The 20,220-nt window shown below is 41.6% G+C and overlaps 2 protein-coding genes across 5 annotated transcripts in view; one reads left to right on the top strand and one right to left on the bottom strand.

Moving 5' to 3' along the window:
- Window positions 1–1,432: 1,432 nt before the first annotated feature.
- On the bottom strand, window positions 1,433–5,620 carry fam72a (family with sequence similarity 72 member A). The gene is made up of 4 exons (XM_034134894.1): window positions 5,075–5,620; window positions 4,763–4,840; window positions 3,984–4,108; window positions 1,433–3,890 (listed from the first exon to the last, which is right to left on the bottom strand). The coding sequence occupies exons 1-4, from the start codon at window positions 5,224–5,226 to the stop codon at window positions 3,796–3,798; spliced, it is 450 nt and encodes a 149-aa protein (XP_033990785.1). The 5' UTR covers window positions 5,227–5,620; the 3' UTR covers window positions 1,433–3,795.
- Window positions 5,621–6,483: 863 nt separating this feature from the next.
- The window catches only part of srgap2 (SLIT-ROBO Rho GTPase activating protein 2), a 54,423-nt gene continuing 40,686 nt past the window's right edge, over window positions 6,484–20,220 (top strand). For 2 of the 4 annotated variants that reach the window (XM_034134890.1, XM_034134889.1), the window contains exon 1: window positions 6,487–7,003. In XM_034134890.1, the coding sequence (XP_033990781.1) occupies window positions 6,937–7,003 (67 nt within the window). In that variant the 5' untranslated portion in view covers window positions 6,487–6,936. Of the gene's footprint in view, window positions 7,004–20,220 lie in introns of all 4 variants that reach the window. The other 2 variants (XM_034134893.1, XM_034134892.1) reach the window with 2 other exon arrangements.

Genomic DNA, 20,220 nt, shown 5'->3' with positions numbered 1-20,220 from the left:
TTGAAAAGAGCAGATTATTCATCCTGTCATATTTGGTTGACAATAACCATCTAGAATATCGGGCTGCCTTTTGTGGTTGTTTCCTGTACTTGAGTGCCGGTGTGACAGGATGTAATCTGTTGGACTTGTATTAGCATGTTGTTCAGTAAGATACGTCTCTACATGACAAACGAAGCTCTCACTGGGGCAGAGAGGAAACATATTACATGAAATACTTCTTTGTTTTTTGTCTGAGTGTTATGCTCACATTCAACAACATTCTGCATTCAGTATAAAAAAATATTCTTATAGGAGTAACCCATGTTGAAGCAAAGTGACTTTAAGTGAAATAAGATAGAAACACATTGTTTCATGCTTTTTGCCTTCACTACCTAAATTGCCCTGCACATGTCCTAACAGCAGCAGAGAATTCTTGCGAAGGAGGTATGCAAAAACTAATTTACTGAACTTCAGTCAGATTCATTTTTTTTGCTTGCTTTCTTGGTGCACATGTGGTTCATAATTCTTTTAAAATCTCGAATTACTGATAAGTAGACCTATAGTTTTCTTGATTTCTGACACGTATCCAAGTTACTTTTTCTACGCAGAGCTGATTATCTCCTCAAATTGTAACCTGTAAAGAAGGATACATCTAAAGTCAATATGCCTTCTTGGTGGGAAAACTGTAAACAAGTACACAAGAACAGAGGGTCATGTGTCAATGTAAGCAGGGCTGTACCAAATTGTTTAAAGGTTCAAAGCTTAATTCATAACGTTGATATTCAAATTCTAAATCAAAATTGGAATGCTCCTTTGCATGTGTATTCAGTATGTCTAAACCAGGTATTTCTGCACAGTTAGACTAAACAAATAATATTAGTGGCTCAAATAATATTAGTTGCTCCGTAGGATTGTTTCCAACTTGTGTGATTCCTATTTTTCAAATAACGCCAAAGTGTTGTAAATTCCAAATCAGAATATATTCAAATAAGATAAATATGTTAATTTCTAAAATGCACAACATGTTTTACATACACCGTTTACGACTCGTACATACAGTTGAAATGTAAAACATTACGTTCACTACAGCCAGAAAAACAAAGCACTTTACATGTTCATCGTTTTCTCCAAGTCATATAACTGGATAACGGCGTAGGTACAGAACATCGAAATGTAAAAGGGCTCACTTTGGAAAAAGACAGACCTCGCTGAGTTTAACTGCCATGTGTGTCGTTATCTGTTGTTGTCTGTGTTATTGTTGTTGTTTATATATTGTGTTCATGTACAGTGATGTGAAAATGAATTTCCCCCTGGGGACAATAAAACAAATCTATAGGACCTGTATAGCAGTGTAAAGTAAAAACTAAAACATTAGTTAATGTATGCAAGTGTATGGGTATCATTTTTCTGTTGAGCACAGCAAAGAGACAACAAAACTACAGAGTATTTCAGATATTTTGAAAAAAAAAGTTTATTAATTTAACAAGCATACAAAACAACAAATCATTTTTAAACTACCAATGCAGTTTCAGTGCAATTCCAAAATATACATTTTTCAGCAGGGCATGTTAATAAAAGTTTTTCACGTCAGAAACAGCAATTTAAATAATGTTTATATGATTATCATGACAATTGTCCTAGCCAGAGGAAGCTCACAAGTGATACCTTCTTGAGGTAAAACTGTACACACCCAACCTTTAAAACGTACAAAACAAAGCACTACACACAAATGAAATATGAAATACCTGAACCAAAACATAAGCACTGTAGCACATTACAAACCAATGCATTTGTAAACAAAGCTTGTAAACGAAAAAGGAAGTATGTGGTTATAGATTTTTGGTTTGTGGATTTAATAAATAAGGAGCTGATTAACGGTTTCCTATCAGTTTACCACATAAACAGTATTTGGTGTGCAAGTGTATCAGACGGTAAGTTATGACTTTAAAGTGAAAATCTGGACAATATTTCTTTGTATTTCTCCACAGCTAAAGGCTATCGCATAGATAAACACAGAGGCCAATTATAGTTAAAAAATACCTATATCCTTTTCCTTCAGGTAAGAAGTATAATTATATGTTTGCCCGCAATGCAGGCAAATCCTATTCACTCACAGAAGGACTGTTACTTTAAGACAGCATCATAGTATCAGCAGGGCACAGCAGTGAAACAATAACAAGAGCAGAAGGATGGCACTGCCAAAAAAGGACTGATTTGAGTAAAGTCCCTTGTGACTATGGGATGTTGAAGCTTGTGTCTTTCACAACAGACCGAGCTAGAGACGACAGACTCACTTACAGCATCAACCTCCACAGATTAACAAAGGTTCAGTGACAGCATCCAAGCATCAGTAAGGCCAATACAATATTTAGGGGTAACTTCACGACAGATTACTTAAAATGTTGAAATGCAATTCAATAAGCTGGCCAAAAATGACATTCCATTTTTTTTATAAAGGGGATGCAGTCTGTCGGTTCGATATGATATGTTCCATGATTCTTTGGGGATTTTCTCTGGTGCTACAATTATTCTGCTACATGAAATTGAATAGTAATGTTAAAAAAAACAGAGCATGGACACCAACATTCATTCAGAACTCAGAATTCAGAATGTTTTCATTTTGCTTATGATCCACATCCTGCATCTTCGTCAGCTCCCATTCCAGCTTTCCTACAGTATATCATTTATCTAGGAGTTTTTTAATTTTTTTATTTGAGCTCTTACCAAAAAAACTCAGCTTTAAAATGCAACTGCTCCAGGTCTATGTGGAAGCACACCCTATGCATACGTTAGTATGTTAGTATCAGATACTGCTACAGTCAGACTCGTACTGCTGCTGTCGATTGGGTTACAAACACTGTATTAGCATATCAAAATGTCACTGATAGAATGTCAGATCGTGAGGTAACCTAAATCAAATATATATACTGTATATATATATATATATCATTCAATCATTGTGCTATTTCTCCAATATCCAGGATTCCAAAAGCACCCCAGCTTTCAGACAGCACCCAGCCACACGGAGAGAATACAAGCCTTAAGACATAACTCTTATGGGAGTTTTTGCGTATCACAGCATCTTCAATGTACAGATTATAACTGCCATTAAACTGAAAGTAGGCGGAAGGAAAGTGTTCTTCTCATCAGAAAATTGGACTGAAAGCAAAAAAGCACAGCATTTGCTAAAAGGTTCCACTGCCCTATCAGAGAACAACCCCAACTTCTAATGAGTTTGATCAAAACCATGAGCTCAGGGGAGACTCTGTGATGAAAAGTAGAATGCACTAGATTAAGAAGTCTAGTTGTCTGTCATTTTCATTCTACTTCAGCCACATGTTTTATAGCAGCCCATGCAGATGTGCAGAGAAAAGGAAAGGAGAGAGCGTGTGTGACATTGTGTGCTGGTGTGCTTTTAACAGTGTAAAGTGATGGGGAAAGGAATGGTAAAGTGAAATTCAACACTAAATTACACTGGGCCAAAAGCTTCGGCTGTACTTTTCTCTATTGTTTCTAACTTTGGAGCAAGTTGTGTTTCTGTCCACATCCCTATCAGTGATGTCACAGCAGGTGTTTTCCATCAGGTAAAACACCTGCTGTGACATCACTGATTGGGGTGTGGCCAGATGTGCACCTTGGTTTGAGCATTTCATGAATTCAGAGCAGTGCAACAGCCCTTCTCTGCCCGATTTCATGAAGTATTAAATAACCCTTTGAAACATGAAATGTCTCTCTTATCTCAAGTATGGTTTGTACACTCTTAGCTCCACCTCAAATGTTGGCGTACCATGTCTCTCACATTGTTCATTTCCCTCTCTACCTAATACACTCCTCCTCTGATGGGCTTTCTGATTCTTCATTCTCACTGTCATCCAGTTCAGGAAGATCTCCCCACAGGAGCAGATTTAGACCTGCAGACACATTGGAAGGTGAAGAAGGCTAATTAAACACACTAAACAGGGAAGAAGAATTCCAGTTTTTTTTCAAGTAGAGCTTATATTAACCTGTCGCATCCAGTCTGTTGAGAGTAGATACAGCATCACTGTTGAACATCCAGAAATGGCCGTTGTTACAGGAGAGCAGGCAGGGTTTACAGGGAGCAACAACATGATATCCCACAACATTACCACTGGCAGAGGGAGGGAGGGAGGGAGAGAGAATAAAGAAGAACAAGTGTCAGCAATTTACTGTGGGCATTTCTGAAAAATGCTTACTCCACTAGCGGGTGTCTATTATCTAAGAGATGTTTGTTTTTGCCCTGTGTATAACAACAACAAAGGCTTTAGATACAAAAGAGCGAAAAACACCTCACTGTAGCACTAAACTGTACTTTAGAATGCCAAATGTCACCTTAACTACAGGTGTATGAAGCCGAAATGTTACCTCTTATTGTTGCATACAATGAAGCGATTACAGATTAAATTTCCCTTATTTAAACTTATATTAGAAATACATCTGCTCAATAAGAAAACAGTTGTTATGTCATCTACAGAAAATGATGGGCAACTATTTAATTTAGAGTCAAGTAGAAACACTAAATATTCTCTGGTTTAGGTCATCAACTATGAAAACATTTCTGCATTTTCAGTTTTACATCCTTGTAATTTAATAACTCTAAATGTAAGACTGTTGAGTAGTTGCAGTTCTACAGTACATGTGTATCATCTAAAAAAACTGCTACATGGGAAGAAGACCTTGTTTGCTGTGCTTCTTATCAACATTTTACATCAACAGATGGTCTTCTTAAAGCAAACACTGTAGGCTATTGAAAAGCTTTACATACCACTTGAGACATGCGATGTCTCTCAGTTTGCATTTGCAGCTTTCAGTAGAGTAGCAGCTGGCCACAAAATCAACAGTTCTGGGGGGAGGGTGCGTGTAATGAGAAACAAACATAGCCATAAAAGGTTAAAACACACATTAAATTAACATGTCCATGCAACAAACACAGTAAATCATAGTTTGGGTGTCAATGCTTTGTGCCCATTAACACCAAATGATCAGTTAGACATCAGTTTGTTACAGGTCGTTTCAAGTAACAACACAACAGACATAAACAAAGGCCAGCAGCTATGCTAGCTAGACTAGCACTTACCTATTGGGAGGAATATCAGTCGAAAAAAGCTCAACCTCAGTGTCTGCAAGAAGCACAGCTTTCATGCCTCTTGTGCAGAGCAGACTTTCACAGAATATGCAGTTCACCTGGGACACACACTTGTTTTTGAAATTAGCGTTGGATGTAGACATTGTTGTCCTGCCAAAATGGACGAATTCTCGCTCTTTCTGTCCCCCAGAAAGCAAATGCAGCCGAAAAAACAAGAACCGGAGAGTGCTGTTACTCACTATTCGTCGGGATATTAATACTCAATTTGACGTTAACTTCGCAGGCTTTAACCTAGCACTGACGTCCTTGTGCAAACGTTAGCCTTTTCCTAACGAGAAAACGGAAGGCAGCTAAAGTCAGGTTGTTTAGCAACGCGAGAAAATACATATACTCGCGAAACTTTATATCTTTAAAACAAAAGGGTTTGCTGTATTATTGTTAAATGCACGATATCGGCGAATAACCAGGCTGTTTTAAACGACTGGCTCAGCATCCATTTGGATGTAGAAGCAGCTAACCAAATAGCTGTCAGCTTTGTTTACAACTTCCTGGTATTAAGGGGACTTCCGGAAACTATCTTTAAAAGATCCTACATCTGACTCTGATTGGCTGAACTTCATAGTAACCGATGTCATTGGCCACCCTCATTAGAAAGTCTGAATATCATTGGTTATAAAACACAGTTGAAACGCCCACCTTCAAAAATGCTGAAAGCCGATTAGTATGCTTGCATGTCATTCAAATTAGTTACGCCAATCATGGTGTGGGAAGTACTGATGTCCTATAAACTGGGGCGGGGCTGTGTCGTAGATTTTCAAAAAGTTGATACTTACTTTCAGGAGGAGGGTTGCCTTTAAAATAGACTATTTAAATAACACTGTTTTATATGAGAAATGGTCGCTGTCGAAACACGAGACAAGGTTAATGCATTCCCGTTATGTCAAATTATATTATCAGTTGACATAGATATCCGCAAAGGTTAGGGAATTTCTTCTAACATTAGCTATACATTACTAACTATCTTATTTGCCGTTTTGTTTACGTAATACGGATTTAAATTCTGCAGAATGACACATGCAAGACACACGTTCTCCTCAGCCACCATAATGTTACTGAAACCATATATAAAGTGGCTATTAGACTTTTTTGCTCACTTTACACACCCAGGAATAGCCCACAATACCCCCAACTTGCAATTAGTGCTATTTATATATCGAATCACATTGTCAAACAAAACACATCCCAATGGGACTTGTTACATGCACTTAGGGGACTGCCTGCAACACATTTATTTTATGTAGCCGAATGAATAATATCCATGTGTGCATCCCTGCCTGTCCTGCGCACTGAGCAGCCAGCCCCTCCATCTCCCCTCGGTTCTTCCTCTCTCTCACTTCAGGAGGGGGGAGAGGAGAGCAGTTTAGTTTAGACAGGCGGACGGACAGCCACGAGACACATAATGGCAAATATATAAAACAAACTTTTTGAAGCGCTGACTGACATACTACCACTGTTTGTTTCTTAAGAAGGGGATGAATCTCCTTTCACTTGAAGTTGTTTGCACCACAACCGGTTTTTTGAGGAGGCGGCGAGGCGCGGCGGCGGATGGGAACACAGAGCAGCAGCAGCGCCAAACTCACAATGCGCCGGAGTGAACAGAGGCAGCAGGGAGACAATACAGATCCGCGGGTCCACTGAGGAGCTGCAATCTCTCATCTGTGCTTCCTTTTTCTCATCGAAACCTACCCGAGAGTGGCATTCCCCCCGTTAAAGGCTATTTTTTTTTTTGGACTGATTGAGACTAAATTGACTTCGCTACGAGGGGGCAAGCGGTTTGATCTCCAAACTCAGCCATGACGTCTCCGGCGAAATTCCGAAAGGAAAAGGAGATAGTGGCCGAATATGACACTCAAGTTAAAGGTAAACCTTTTTTAAAGCTTCCCACGTGATCATTTGTATCCCACGCTTAAGAAATATGCTGCTAAATATGTGTTTTCCTACTGAATGATGTGTTTTCCTTGACTTGGCTGATTGCATGGTTTTTCTGTACCCTCAACCTCTCATATCAGGCGTAAATCAGGGGTACGCTTGCTTTGTATTTCACCAACCATTTAAGGATACTAATGTCAATATGTGGACGTGGAAGATCAATAATACATCAACAATTCCGAACATAACTAGAACATCATGACCAGCGTGTCTTCAAGCGTGTGATCGCTCGCCTCACACAGATGGCCAACAAAGACACGAAAAAAAATCCCGCTCAGAAATCAGTGTTGTTGTCCAGATGTGGTCTCTATGTGGTCTCTAAAGAAAAGCGTATGTGAAGGTGGTATGTGTGTGTTTTGCACAGTACCCAAAGGGCTGGGGTTTCGACATGGAACAAGGCAGGGCGTTTTCTCTCCCCTCTGTCTCCTGCGTGTCTCTGCTGCTGGTGTGCACCGCCGACCGTTCATGCTGCAAATCTCTGTGTGTTGGTGTGTGTGTGTGCATGGTTTTTAAACACAGATTGCGATTACATGATCCATTTGTGCCGAGGCTTGTCCATTGATCACAGTTCATTGGTGTCGTCCCTGCCCACGACCAAGGACATGAGAGCAGCAGGGGTGGGAGAGCAGATTGTGGTGGTTAAAAGGGGCGTTCAGATGTTAACTGTTTACTGGTTGATCGGTGTGTGTGTGTGTTTCTGTCGTCAGGCAGGCACAATGTATTTAGCTAGGTAGTGTCAGCCAAATACTGGGATGGCTTATCGGATCTATACGTTCAGGTTAGTGGAGGGGGAAAGCACAGCGGTGGCAGGAAGGGGAGGGAGAGGGATGTGGAAGACAGGATATCACTCTCCTCATGGACAGCATGTTTCCACTGTTGCTGCAGTGCAAGATCACCAGCTACGATGGCCTTCCTAATCACAACCGCTTCTCCTTTTTAAAGCCTTGTTTTCAACATCCTACCTCACAGCCCTCCTTTGCTTCTGTAGAGCTGCTGCCACCTTCAACTTTGCTGGATAAAGCAGCAAACAAAGCGGTAGTGGAGTGTGTTATCTCAAATTGCTATGTTGGGAAACTGGAATTCCTAGTGCTTATAAACAGATGAGTGACACATTTAAAGAAAAACAAACGTTAAGTATGTTAGTAAAGTCTGTAGCCACTAAAACGTCAACACACTTCTGTAAATTGAGGGGTAAATGCAATTCTTCCAAAAGTAATTATGGGTCAAAGGATGCATCATATAATCTGTGTCAATGCCATACCTATCAAATCCAAAAATCCTATTGTGACATCTTGATTTGTTATATTTCACCACTCCATCCAAGTTTACCTTTTCATTTTGTCACTTGAAGCACATCCACACACCCAAATGTATGCAAACATATTTTTGATAAGGAAGCTTTCAGTCAGACATTAAGGCAATAACTTCTCTAATCAAAAGGGGGTATAGGCTACTCAAAGTGTTTAATTTGGTCTTAAAAGTAAACATGTCAGTTAAACTAAATAACATACTAATCCAGGGTAACTTGGCTCTGTGTTTACCACCTCTTGTTAGCCACTACCTGTTGTTTTACCTGCCTTACTGCAGACACCTTTAGCTGTCAGCGCAGTGGCATTAGCGCTGTTGTCCCGGTAGAGATCTGTTTATGCTTGGCAGCCCGTGTAAAGGCCTTCTGTCCGTGCTGCATTGTGAGGGCTGTCTGCTGTGTTTGTCAGCTTGTGGACTTAACGTTTGTCCATCGACCCTCTGCATCGATTCCCGCTGTCAGTTACTTCACTGCTCCCTGCTGAACAGCTGTGTTGAGCTACCTCTGTCCACCGTGTGTTTGTCCACATACTCGTCTCCCCCTATCTGGAATGAACAGATGAAAGGATAAACCTGTGCATCCTCATTATTGTTGTCGTGTGCTTTTCCATCTTTAGAGGCGTCTCCAGGGGCTGTGTGTGTCTGCTGGGACATTCCCAGCCACAGACAGTCTGTCATTACCCTGCAAACTGCTGTTAGATATTCTCTAATGAAGGGTATCAACCAGTAAAGCACCCACACGTCACATGTCTGTCTTCCAATATTTGCAAACACATGTCTGTCTTGTTTCCCAGATCTGCGAAAGGTCAGTTGTCAAAGGTGTAAAAACGGAGTCTCTAGACGAAGTAAAGGAGGCGCTATCAGGCTATTTGATGTTTTACTTTATGTGTATTATTCCTTTGATAATACAGCTTTCCTGAACTTTATTAGCCGTGTGATTATTCAGCAACAATTTCAGTGCAGCTTATTGGAAATCAAACCTTATGGCTCTGATCAGGCGACATTAATAGGCTTTTTCACACTGCAGCATCATGGGGGAAATTCATGTAAATCCTCCCTCGGCTTACATTGTACTCCTCTGCAGCAAGAGAGACATGCATGATGTATATCCACTCAATCTTGATGAATGCATTGATCTTCCTGATTCTTTTCATGACCTTCCCCTTTCCCTGGCATACCATAATTGAGCATTTTGTTTGGAGGATGCAGCTCCAGTTTGATTGAACATTGATTGGTGCAGCGCTTACATACATACCATCTAACTGCATTCATTTTTCGCGGTATGTACCTACATAAGCAACATGCCATTCATTCTACACACACTCAAACATTCCGGCGACATTCCTGGCATAAGTCGGCCTCCAATGAATCTCTTTGTTGTCAAGCAAACACTTTAAGTAGGCAGATGTCATTGACACTGTCATCTCACCTGTTGACATGTGCTCTGGAGAATATTGTACACACATACACACCTGCACGCACATGCACATAAATACTTGAACACCACCATCTTTTTCTCAGCCTGTTTTTCTCACACAGGCAGAGTGCTGATTCTCTAATATGGGATTCTGGCTGATGCAAGGAATGTTCCTACTTCTCAGGAAGAGGGTGTGTGTGAGAGAGGGTGTGTGTGAGAGAGAGAGACAGAGTGACTGTGATGCAGAAAGAGAGAGAAAAAGGATCCCGCATTGAAAAACAGGGATATAGAGAAAGTGGGTAAGACACATTTAAAGGGGGTTAGGAATGTTCTAACACAGATGAGAACAGTTAAACACCGCGCTGAAATGGAGTTAGAGAAAGAGCTTATCACCTACCGCTCGTCGTTCACAGAACACTTATTCAGAATTGAAACCAGAAAGCTACGTTGCTTTGTGAAAGACTTTGAGGTCTGTCTCTGTTACAGGGTCCAGTCAGCGCACATCTTCCAGCTATCACCATCCCTTGTTTACCCGTCAGCAAGCGCGCCATGATATTTAAATGGAAGGCTTTAAATCAGGCAATGGGAAACATTTTAGAGGGAAATTAGGGAGTGCAGCCGAGTCTTTAAAAACATTTGACAGATGTTTCATTTTTCAAGTACATTTTGGCTCGGTGCTTCAGCATCTGTCACAGCTTCACACATCTGGGAAGTGGCTGTCTTTGCAAATAACTTCCATGGTTGCCACGGATAAAACATTTTGTTTATTATATTATGTTTTTTTGGAGAGATACAGAGTGGCCAACTAATCTGATGATGTGGTAAATAACATTTATTGGTTTTTGTTGTCATTACTTGCACACAAACAGGCTGTATCTCCAAACAGATGTAGGCTTATATCATTTTCGACACTTTCTATTATGAGTGACGAGTGCATGTGTCCATTAACTGAAATAGTGTGTCTGCCTACGTGTAGGTTACTAAGCTGCCTGTTTGCAAGTCAGCCAGAGAAACATGATTTAGAATAAATTGCTGCTTTCTCTAGCACACAATAGGAAAGGTTGTGACGCAGCAAGATGTTTGTCAGCAGGCAGGATTGTGTGAATATTTCTGTTTGTTTGTACATGGTGGTTGATTTATGAGGAACAGGGATACTGCAGTGGGGTCATCTGACATACATTACAGTGTACCATTTATTAACGATGAAACAGTAAGAGGCGGCAAAGGCATAGATGAATGTCAAACAGAGGGAAGTACAGTTGTTATTGTAGCACTGACCACTTTGCTGCAGTTGTTCACATCAGCAAACGTCACATGAGGGTGGAAGGATGTGAGTAGACATCTTTAAGCTAATAGGCTAATCAATTAGTGGTTGTTTTAGAGCTCTGTGTGTGTTCTTCTTAACAACCCATTGTCAATTAGGGCTGCATTGAGTGAGTCCAGTGGTGCACTTACCAACCACAAGTCAATCACAGGACTGTGTGTGGGGGGGAAATGAAAAGGAGAAGGGGAGGGATTTTGGATCTGTGTGTTTGTATTTTTTTGAGTTGAATTAAAAATGTAAACAAGCTTAAAATACATCATGCAGGAAGGATGTTTGTGTGAGGTTCAGGATTAAAGCTCCAACACAAACAGCTTGTGCTGGGAGTGTGTGTGTGGAGCTTCCTGTTAGGGCTTTGTGGCTGGGCAAATGAAATCCACTGCCTTTCACATCACAGACAGACAGACAGACAGACAGACAGACAGACAGACAGACACTCAATGCTGCTGTGTTCGGGTTTGTAGTGAAAATCCTTTATTCCTTTTGATAAGTCAATAGAAAAATGTACTCCACACTGGGTGTCCCACCATCAATTTATTGTGTGTGTGTGGACGGTAGGAGGCTGTGGCTGAAAACACTCATTGATTTTCTGTTCCCTTCTACCTATCTCCTTCCTCAATTTTTAGTATTCGATGTGAAAATGTCCTACAAGCCCGATGCGGCACCTGCAAGAAAACACAGCGTTACATTTACCAACGCGGAGTGTTGAGTCGGCCTCCCTTGGTGTACACATACACATAAACAGAGATGCGTACAACTCAGCAAGTGTGTTATTGGATTAAGATGTCAAACCCATCCCTGCTGCAGGTGATAGCTGAGATAAGAGATGAATGTGTGATATCACCATAATAAGCAGATGAACCTGTACAGGTGTACAATAACACCCAGCGTGTCAAACAACAAACAACTCGTCAGTGTCAGTGACGAGAGATAAAGAATTTAATTGAGAGGGATGCAGAACAAATACAAAAATAGACAGCCGGTGAAATGTGTAAGGTCAGAGTTCAGCTGCTGTTCATTGGTGCCAGATGTTCCAGATGCTCTGATTGGGCAACAGATGCTTCGTCTGTCCTGATTAGCTAATCCTAACACCACCTTTCTTTCCAGCCTTCAGAACTGAGGCATGTTGGGGTTGGTTTAAAAATATCCCCTCCCTCTTTTCAGGTGTTGCTTGCTGCATGATGTAGAAAACACACACGCACGCATGCAAGCACACACAAACACGCACACACACCTTTTGCATAAAGTCAACTGTAGCATTCCACAAAGTTGGTTACTGTGACCTAATGTAGTTGAGCCATGAATGTGTGATTGTGTTTCAGTTTAGGGATGGGCAATACAGATAACGTCTCTTATTATAATATGTACTGTTGATTTTTTTATTATGTGATATTATACATTTTCTAACCATTTATTTCAGAGGCATTACGTTAAACAAGAAACAGATCGGACTGATATATCTTATGATGGTTCAATTGAGTATTTTAATGTCTTCAAAATGTGAAAATAAAATTGTCGGAAATATGCCATAAAAAAATAATATTCGTAATTTAACAAATTGTTCATCCAACATTTTGCCAATTAATTTCATAATTATTTCAGCAGTAAAGTATGTCCACATTCCCCAAGCCTATGTGTGAATGTGTGTGTGACCTGAAGCCATAGTTGATATAGGGGCCTTGACCCCTGTTCGGGTGCCTCATTCAAATGTATTCTTTATGTGACACACACGGCAACAGCAGAGCAACCGGTGAGAGCGTGTAAAAATGTAAAAAGCAGATCCGTGCTCTGGCCTTCCCCCTCACTCACACACTCTGTCTGTCAATCCCAAAGTGCCTCTCTCCCTCTTTTTCAATCTTTTTCTTTCTGTCAGCCTACATCCAATGAACAATCACACCATTGTGGAAAGAGCTGCCGGTCTTCAGCTCAAACTCTCTGTTTTTCTCACTCCTTATTTCTCCCCCCTCTCTTTTTCTGTCTCACTCCTTTCCTCTCATGATGTTTGTCAGTTGTGATGAAATGAGACACACACACACCTTCGACACACCTCCCATGGCAGCTTAAAGCAATAATCATCACTTTATGATTCCAGCATATGTGACACACACACATATTGTGTCTCATACCGGACACTGACTCACAACCAGAGGATGTGTGTGTGTGTGTGTGTGTGTTGGTGAGAACGTGTTAAAGAACAGAGGGATCTATATTTAAAGCGGAGCAGGGCAGAGACAAAGTCCACTCATATCCTCTGTAAAACAATCGATAGGAGAACAGACATCCAGCTGCAAATAAATAGGAGGCAGAGAGAAGGAGAGAAAACACAACAGTAGAAAGGTTGGAGAATGCTCCCGGGGGACGCCAGAGGAAACAGGTTGTGTTTGGTTTGAACAGCCCTCATACGTGGCCACAGAAGAAAAAGCCAGGAGCCTGACCAAGGAGGGGAAAGGGAGGAAAGGAGGAGGCGGAGGGAAATATGCAAGAGAAGGCCTGAATAAAAGAGAATTTCTGAGGTGTAATAGAAGAACTGCTACTAGACTGTTCAATATGTGTGCGAGTACAGTATGCACTTGTACTAGCCTTTTTTTTTTACTCCTCACACCCGTCTCTTTCTCCTTCCCCCCTCCATCAGCAGCTTCTCTCAGCACGTAGGCAGTGTTGGTTGCTAGGGTTACTGAATTGCCCCCATTTTTCTGGGTTTGTGAGGAGCAGAGGGAAAATGAGAAAGAATAATGTAGATTTGTCTCCCCTGTAGGGTCTGGCTAATCAGGTTACACGCACACACACACAAACACTTGGATTTTGAACCATGGTCTTTCCGTTTTTTTTTGTTTTCTTGCTTTTGCATTCCTGTCCTTTACTTGCTCTCTCCGCCTCCTTTATTTCGTCCTTTTCATCACTTTGTTTCTTCTCGTGGTGTCTGTGCTGTTTCCTCATCTCCCTCAGGCTCGGGGGGTCTCTGTGAGATGAAGGGTAGCGCAGTTTGATTAAAGGAAAATTCTAAATTGTTTTTGTTGTTTCTCTAAAATAATTCTGCTTGCCATTGATGCTTTAAGCTTGATATTTATGAAAGCCTTAGGTTGCATCTCAGACTTGCATCAACATCAAACACTGTAACTATTAAGTGCCGAGAGAGGGCGGGATTCACTATCAAGGAGAGCATTTCAGTATTTTGTGACATGTTTATGTGTGTGTGTGTTTGTTTGTGCGTGTCTGTTGGAACTGGGCAATCACTGCACGTTGGCATTCGGGTTCACACCTCTGCTAATGCCGTTTTAATGAAGCCATTCATCACTTCTTCTCGGCTGAATCTGCATCGCACACACACACACACACACACACACACACACACACACACACACACACACACACACACACACACACACACTCTCTCTTTACTCCTTTCTTCTGCCTGAATGCTGGTGAGGACACGGTGTTCTTCCTCCCCCTGGTTGCTATGTGGATGCACCAGTTATTTTTTAGTTCCCGGTGTCAAAACTGTGTTCTCTCCCGTTTTCTCACCCAATGTTTGTTTCCGCACATTCACAGGCTTAAAGAGAGGCTTGTTTAAAGTGCTGAGTCCTACCTTTCCTTTAAACCGGCTCTCAATGTGGGAATACTGTAGTCTTCTTTCCCACAGTCAACACACACATGCCTGATAGGAGCATCATCTGCTCTCTGATCTTGAACACAGGGAGTGTCAGCCCCTCACTCTCTGCTTCAGCCCCCCCCACTCACACTCATACCAGATGCACTACATCCACACACAACCCCACACACATCAGTTAAACAGCGTGGTGGCTGTGTAGGTGTAGCTCTGCTAATATGTTGACCCTAGCTTGAGGTTACATCGAGGGCACTGTTGGCTAATTATGTTGCAGCATGCAGGAAGTAGAGGAGATCAGACTTCCTCTTCCTTTTTTTTTTACCTCATCCATGTCGGACACCTCGTGATAGAGGGCCCCTGCTGTGTACAAACAAGGAACCAGTGCTGCATCTGTGTAGACTCATGCAGGTCACACAGCGGCATGAGGTAAACCTGCATCTGTGGTCGATCTGAACAGGTTTTTAGAAGGTCTCCAACAATAACAATCCACCCGGCCTAAGTTGAACATGTGTCCGGTACTGTTCACAAGTTCAAATTTGTATATGAATTACTCAACCAGTGTTACTTTCAATTGTTATGTATTGATTTATGATGTGAAGAAAATGGGGGCTGCGTTTAACAAAAGCGAAACTATATTAAAGCAAATACGTGTTTGCTTGAACCTTGATATTTAAAACATTCCCTCACAAACGGTCTCATTGATGGACGAGGGATTATTTTGCTGAAATGCATGTGTTTGGGAAGTAGTGAGCATACCACTGGCTAAGTGAGACTTGTGAGAGTTTGTAAACGGATGTTCTGATATAGTTTTACTTTTACCAAACGGAGCAAGAAGGAGAAATGAGAACAGTGTGGGAGTTTGTGGACAGAACTGAAACTGAAAGATATCTTTATGGGGTACTATTTAAATATGTATAATAGTTATGTGCAAGGAACCACATTTGCAGATTTGAGATACTGTGAGCAATAGGGATGTGCCGATCACCTTTTTTTGCTCCCGATCCGATTCCGATCATTTGATTTTGACAATCTGCCGATACCGATTTTTCCCGATCCGATCTTTATGCAATGCATTAAGAGAAAAAAAAGGAGAAAAGCATTCAAGTTGTCCCTTAAACCCCATGTTCTCCACCACAGATAACAGCTGGTCATCCAACGTGATGAATTCAGCTATCTTGGCTGTTATTTTTTTGGCCTTTTCACTGTTCTGGGGCAGTTTCTCTTTCCTTTTAAAAGTCTCTGAAAGTGTTGGTTGTTTCAGTGCCGTTACCTGAGTGGCCGCTGTGTACTCATTGTGTTGTTGTTGGTGTTTGTTTCTCAGGTGGCGTATTAGATTGGTCGTGTTGAACGTAGCTCTGTTCTTTCCACCACGCGGAACCTCCGCCTTGCAAACATTGCATCTGGCTGTTACACTGCCTTCGCTTTCAATTTTATAATACTTCCAAACTCCTGACATTTTCTCTGTCCCGAGTCACCAGCTGAACGTAGCCTCTCGTTAGCTTACTGCTACTATTAGACACTGCGCCCTGCCCACTCTGTTGCCAGATTTGAGAGAAATAAGCAACCAGGTCTATGAAAACAAGCCCAAAAGAAGCAACACATACATGATGTTGTGTAATTTTAAACCAAAACTAAGGCCTCAGGATGACTTTAAGACGTGAACATGGTCATTTTTGTTTTGTAACATTAAATAAAATAAGAAAAATATTTTATTAAAAAAAAAAAAAAAAAAAAAAAAAAAAAAAAAAATCCAATTCCCGATTTTTTTCTCCCGATTCCGATCTTTTGAAAATCACGTGATCGGCTCCGATCCCCGATCACGTGATCGGATCGGAACATCTCTAGTGAGCAATGCAAACTAGAAGTGAACCAGTGACAGCAATTTCATAAGAATGTGTTCAAATATGATTAAACGCCTGATCAGACGTGCATCATCTCCACGCTCATATCAGTACATGCTGCAGGGTGTGGTTGTATGAGTGTAATTGCGTGTATGTGTGTGTTGGAATGACATTTCAGTGCTGGTGCCATGCCTGGTGTGGATGAATCCACCCAGAAAATGTGGTTTACCTGCAGCAGACATAGTGCTTGAGCTATTTAGAGGCAGCAGCACATACCTCAGGCCTGATATTTATCTCTCTGGTTTTCAGGCGCCTGTTAGCAGACTCTTTCTCTTGTTCTGCCTCTCGCTGAGCGTGGCCAGGGGGCAACAGTGTGTGAGAAACATGCTGATATGTGCTCTTCACTCATGCATGTTTAAGCATGTCCTGAGGCTGTGGAATATTGTGTACTGTCGGATAGTCTCTCAACCTGTCATGTCCAAAAAAACAACAGATTTTTGTTCTGCATGATACATTTGATCCACTCTTCAACTGAACTTGGGTGTCAATTATGTGACATGATGGCTCTTGGGGAATACCAGTGAAGTCCTCAGGTTGACGCAGAGCCAGTGGTGTTGTTTTAAGCAGGTAGGTTGGAAGGAGATGCTCTCGTAAAACATCTAGAGATCCAATATTTGAATCCAGAGCAGAAAGCACATCAACAGATTGCAATGTGTCAAAAATGTTTTTAAAGGCTAACAAGCTGCAGTGATGTAAATGGTTAACTACTAGAGCCAAAACCAGAGTTGGATGGTGTTGCAAGATTACCAGAAAAACAAACATTCAGTGCTAAAAATGGTCATAGTCAAAGTATTTTAATTGAGCAAGACTTACCAAGCATCTAATGAAAACCCCAGCGGCATTCCCTCTTCACTGGAAACACATTGCAGTAATGTGTGCTGAGACATTTCTGGAATAACTACTAAATAAGTAGACCACAAACAACACTCAATATTTTCACACATGCACAGTGCTACAGCATACTGCATCTCGGTTTAAAACTGGCTATATAGCCTACTGTTGGAATGAACTTAATAACGGTACAATGTGCATTTCCAAGGCTGCAAAGATATATATTGGATTCGTCGGATATTTTTGATCAACACCTGTAGCAATGCTTCATTTAATGTCTTTATCTAAGGAGCATGAATCTGTACATTTTGATACCACTTTCCGGGCCCTGTAGTGTTTTTATTCAGGCCCGTGATTTTAAGTATTTCCTGTCAGTGTACCTCTCCCTGTGTGCCGGGCCCATAGTAGAGTAAAGACCATGTGCTGGCCTGCGCTGTGGGATACCCCTCTCAGATTACCGCCTTAGCCTCTCCCCTCACCCTCCCTCTGCTGCCTCCCTCCCCCCTTCACATTCCGACTCAGTCCATGTGCTTCAAACAGCGTGGAAATGGGAACATCCCTCTTCATACATGCACACACACATACTCATTCCTGTTGTGCAGTGGCCCATGTGGGACTGGGGCTGGTGTGGAGTTGATGGGTGCTTTCCATATACATTATACACACACTCGGTCACACTCTTTGTAGGGAAGTAGACCTGTGCCTAGACCTGTGTTGGATCTGGAAGTTGGGTAAGACCAAGTGGTTTTTCTTGGAAATAAACAGAGATGATTTCTGAGTATTGGGGTGATGAAGGGGTCAACAATAAAAAGAGAAGAATAAAGGGTAAAGAGGGGGATTCCCTTTAGCACAAAGATCCTTCTCATCAATCACTTCATCACATGTGTGGCATAGCCATCTGACACAAGCATGTTCTGGTGCCCCCCCATCACTCTTGTCCTCAAATCTTGCCTCTCACTGTGATTTCTTTCTGTCTGAGGGCAGCGTTGCATGCTAAAGGTTGCCGTCTGTGACATAAATGCACATACACACAGGCATTCTCTGTGTGTAAAGGTTGCAGTGGGAGGCAGCGGGCTAAGTGGCTGAGTGTGAGTCGGGCTCTTGTCATGTGCTCATGGTATTCCCTCAGAGAAATGTGGAGGAGAGTTTCCCAGTCTGTACTGGTGGAGTCCCACTGCTGGGTCAGTAACAATAGAAAACAACATTCTACCGTGTTGTGTACTGTTTTTATTTTGTTCCATGCTAAATGCTTGTAGCACTTCGGGATCTGAACTCAGATATGAAGTGCGTTATAAATTAAACCCATTATTATTATTATTATTATTATTATTATTATTATTATTATTATTATTATTATTATTATTATTATTATTATTATTATTATTATTATTAAGAATGTGATTGCATATAGTGTTTATTGTAAAAAGATTTCTAACCAAGAATAGCATTAAAAACAATGATTTGGCAGAATAATTATAACTTCAATACAACACCAGACCAAATGTATTAGTTTTGCGCAACTTTTTCTGGGCATGAGTATCCAATAACATGGCCATGCGTTACTTTTGCAACTAGCACTCAACTCCTGGTTCTCAGGGCATCCTTAATACGTTTATTTTGAAAGCTTAGTTAAATATACACAAACTGTAGTCAATGGGATTGCAAAAAACACACTGAATGCCAGTAAAACAACAACTTTCCACCCTGTTTTGGCATAACCATCCTCTATAAAAGCTGCTATTGTATCTCCACACACCACATTGACCCTTAATGCCCATTGTTTTCAGCCTCTTTGTTGCTGATAATGGCCAGGAAGGCTTACAGTATGTGTGAGTCAGGTCCCTGGCTGTATCCCTCCCCATTGTGTCCCGCTCTGACTGGCGATGACAATGATGGCCACTGTCCTCTGAGTGAAATACATCGCTGTCATAGCTCACATTCTACGTGCTCCATATGCACACGGCACAGCTGGCCTCACCACAGCATCGAGGCCATTTTGAATTCATGAATTATTTGGTTGTCTTTGGTACAACAGGGAGAACATGTGTGATTTCTAGCCAGCAGGAGAGGCAGGGAGAGTCTGTGATTTCCCCTTTTGCTGAAAAAGTGGAAGCATCGAATGAAAAACAGTGAGCTCTCTCCTTCAGTGAGTGTGTGTGTGAGAGAGCGAGAGAGAGAGATGTCTGGGAGCTGGAGAGTCGGAGCAGCAGGACTCTGTAGATCAAACGGGCTTCCTCTGCGGATAAGGAGAGCCAGCCAGGGAGTTAGGAAAACACGGGGAAGGGAAGGGATAAAGGAAAGCAAGGAGAGAGCTCTTTGTAGTCTGACAAGCTAGAGAGAATTGTGAAACACTAAATGGCACTAATGACTCTCTTACTTTACTTCTGCCTCCCGACAATCTGCCTATGTGAGTTCAGAACAGGTGTGAGCCACATGTCTCCCTCTGGTCTGCGGCGACCTTTGACCTCTTCTCTTCCTCGCCAGCCACAGACACTCAATTCTGCCGTCAAGAGGGATGATGGTCGCATATATTTGCCACAGCTCCACCACTCTGCATATGTGATCGTGCTTGTTTACGATGCAGAGATGACTCGGTTGTGTGAAAGTGCTCCCTCTTCTCGCCCTTCAACTGTGAGGCAGCATCAATAATTTAGCAACACATTGCAGAACACAATGCTACAGAAAGTGCTGCTTTTTCTCACCTCCCCTCCCTCTAGATTCCTCAGTATTTATCTGTCTCCTGTTAGACTGTTTTTATTCCCCCAT

The sequence above is a fragment of the Trematomus bernacchii genome, unplaced genomic scaffold (genome assembly GCF_902827165.1).
Source record: "Trematomus bernacchii unplaced genomic scaffold, fTreBer1.1, whole genome shotgun sequence".
In the NCBI taxonomy this organism is placed as follows: Eukaryota; Metazoa; Chordata; class Actinopteri; order Perciformes; family Nototheniidae; genus Trematomus; species Trematomus bernacchii.
The sequence above is the reverse complement of the archived record's forward strand: the minus strand, read 5'-3'. Positions and strand labels throughout refer to the sequence as shown.

Excerpts from the sequence above, each read along its gene's own strand:
- fam72a (XM_034134894.1), bottom strand. The coding sequence starts at position 5,226 with ATGTCTACATCCAACGCTAATTTCAAAAACAAGTGTGTGTCCCAGGTG. Across the intron at positions 4,841-5,074 it reads ACTGATATTCCTCCCAATAG|AACTGTTGATTTTGTGGCCA; the intron begins GTAAGTGCTAGT and ends CCCTCCCCCCAG. Across the intron at positions 4,109-4,762 it reads GACATCGCATGTCTCAAGTG|TGGTAATGTTGTGGGATATC; the intron begins GTATGTAAAGCT and ends TCCCTCTGCCAG.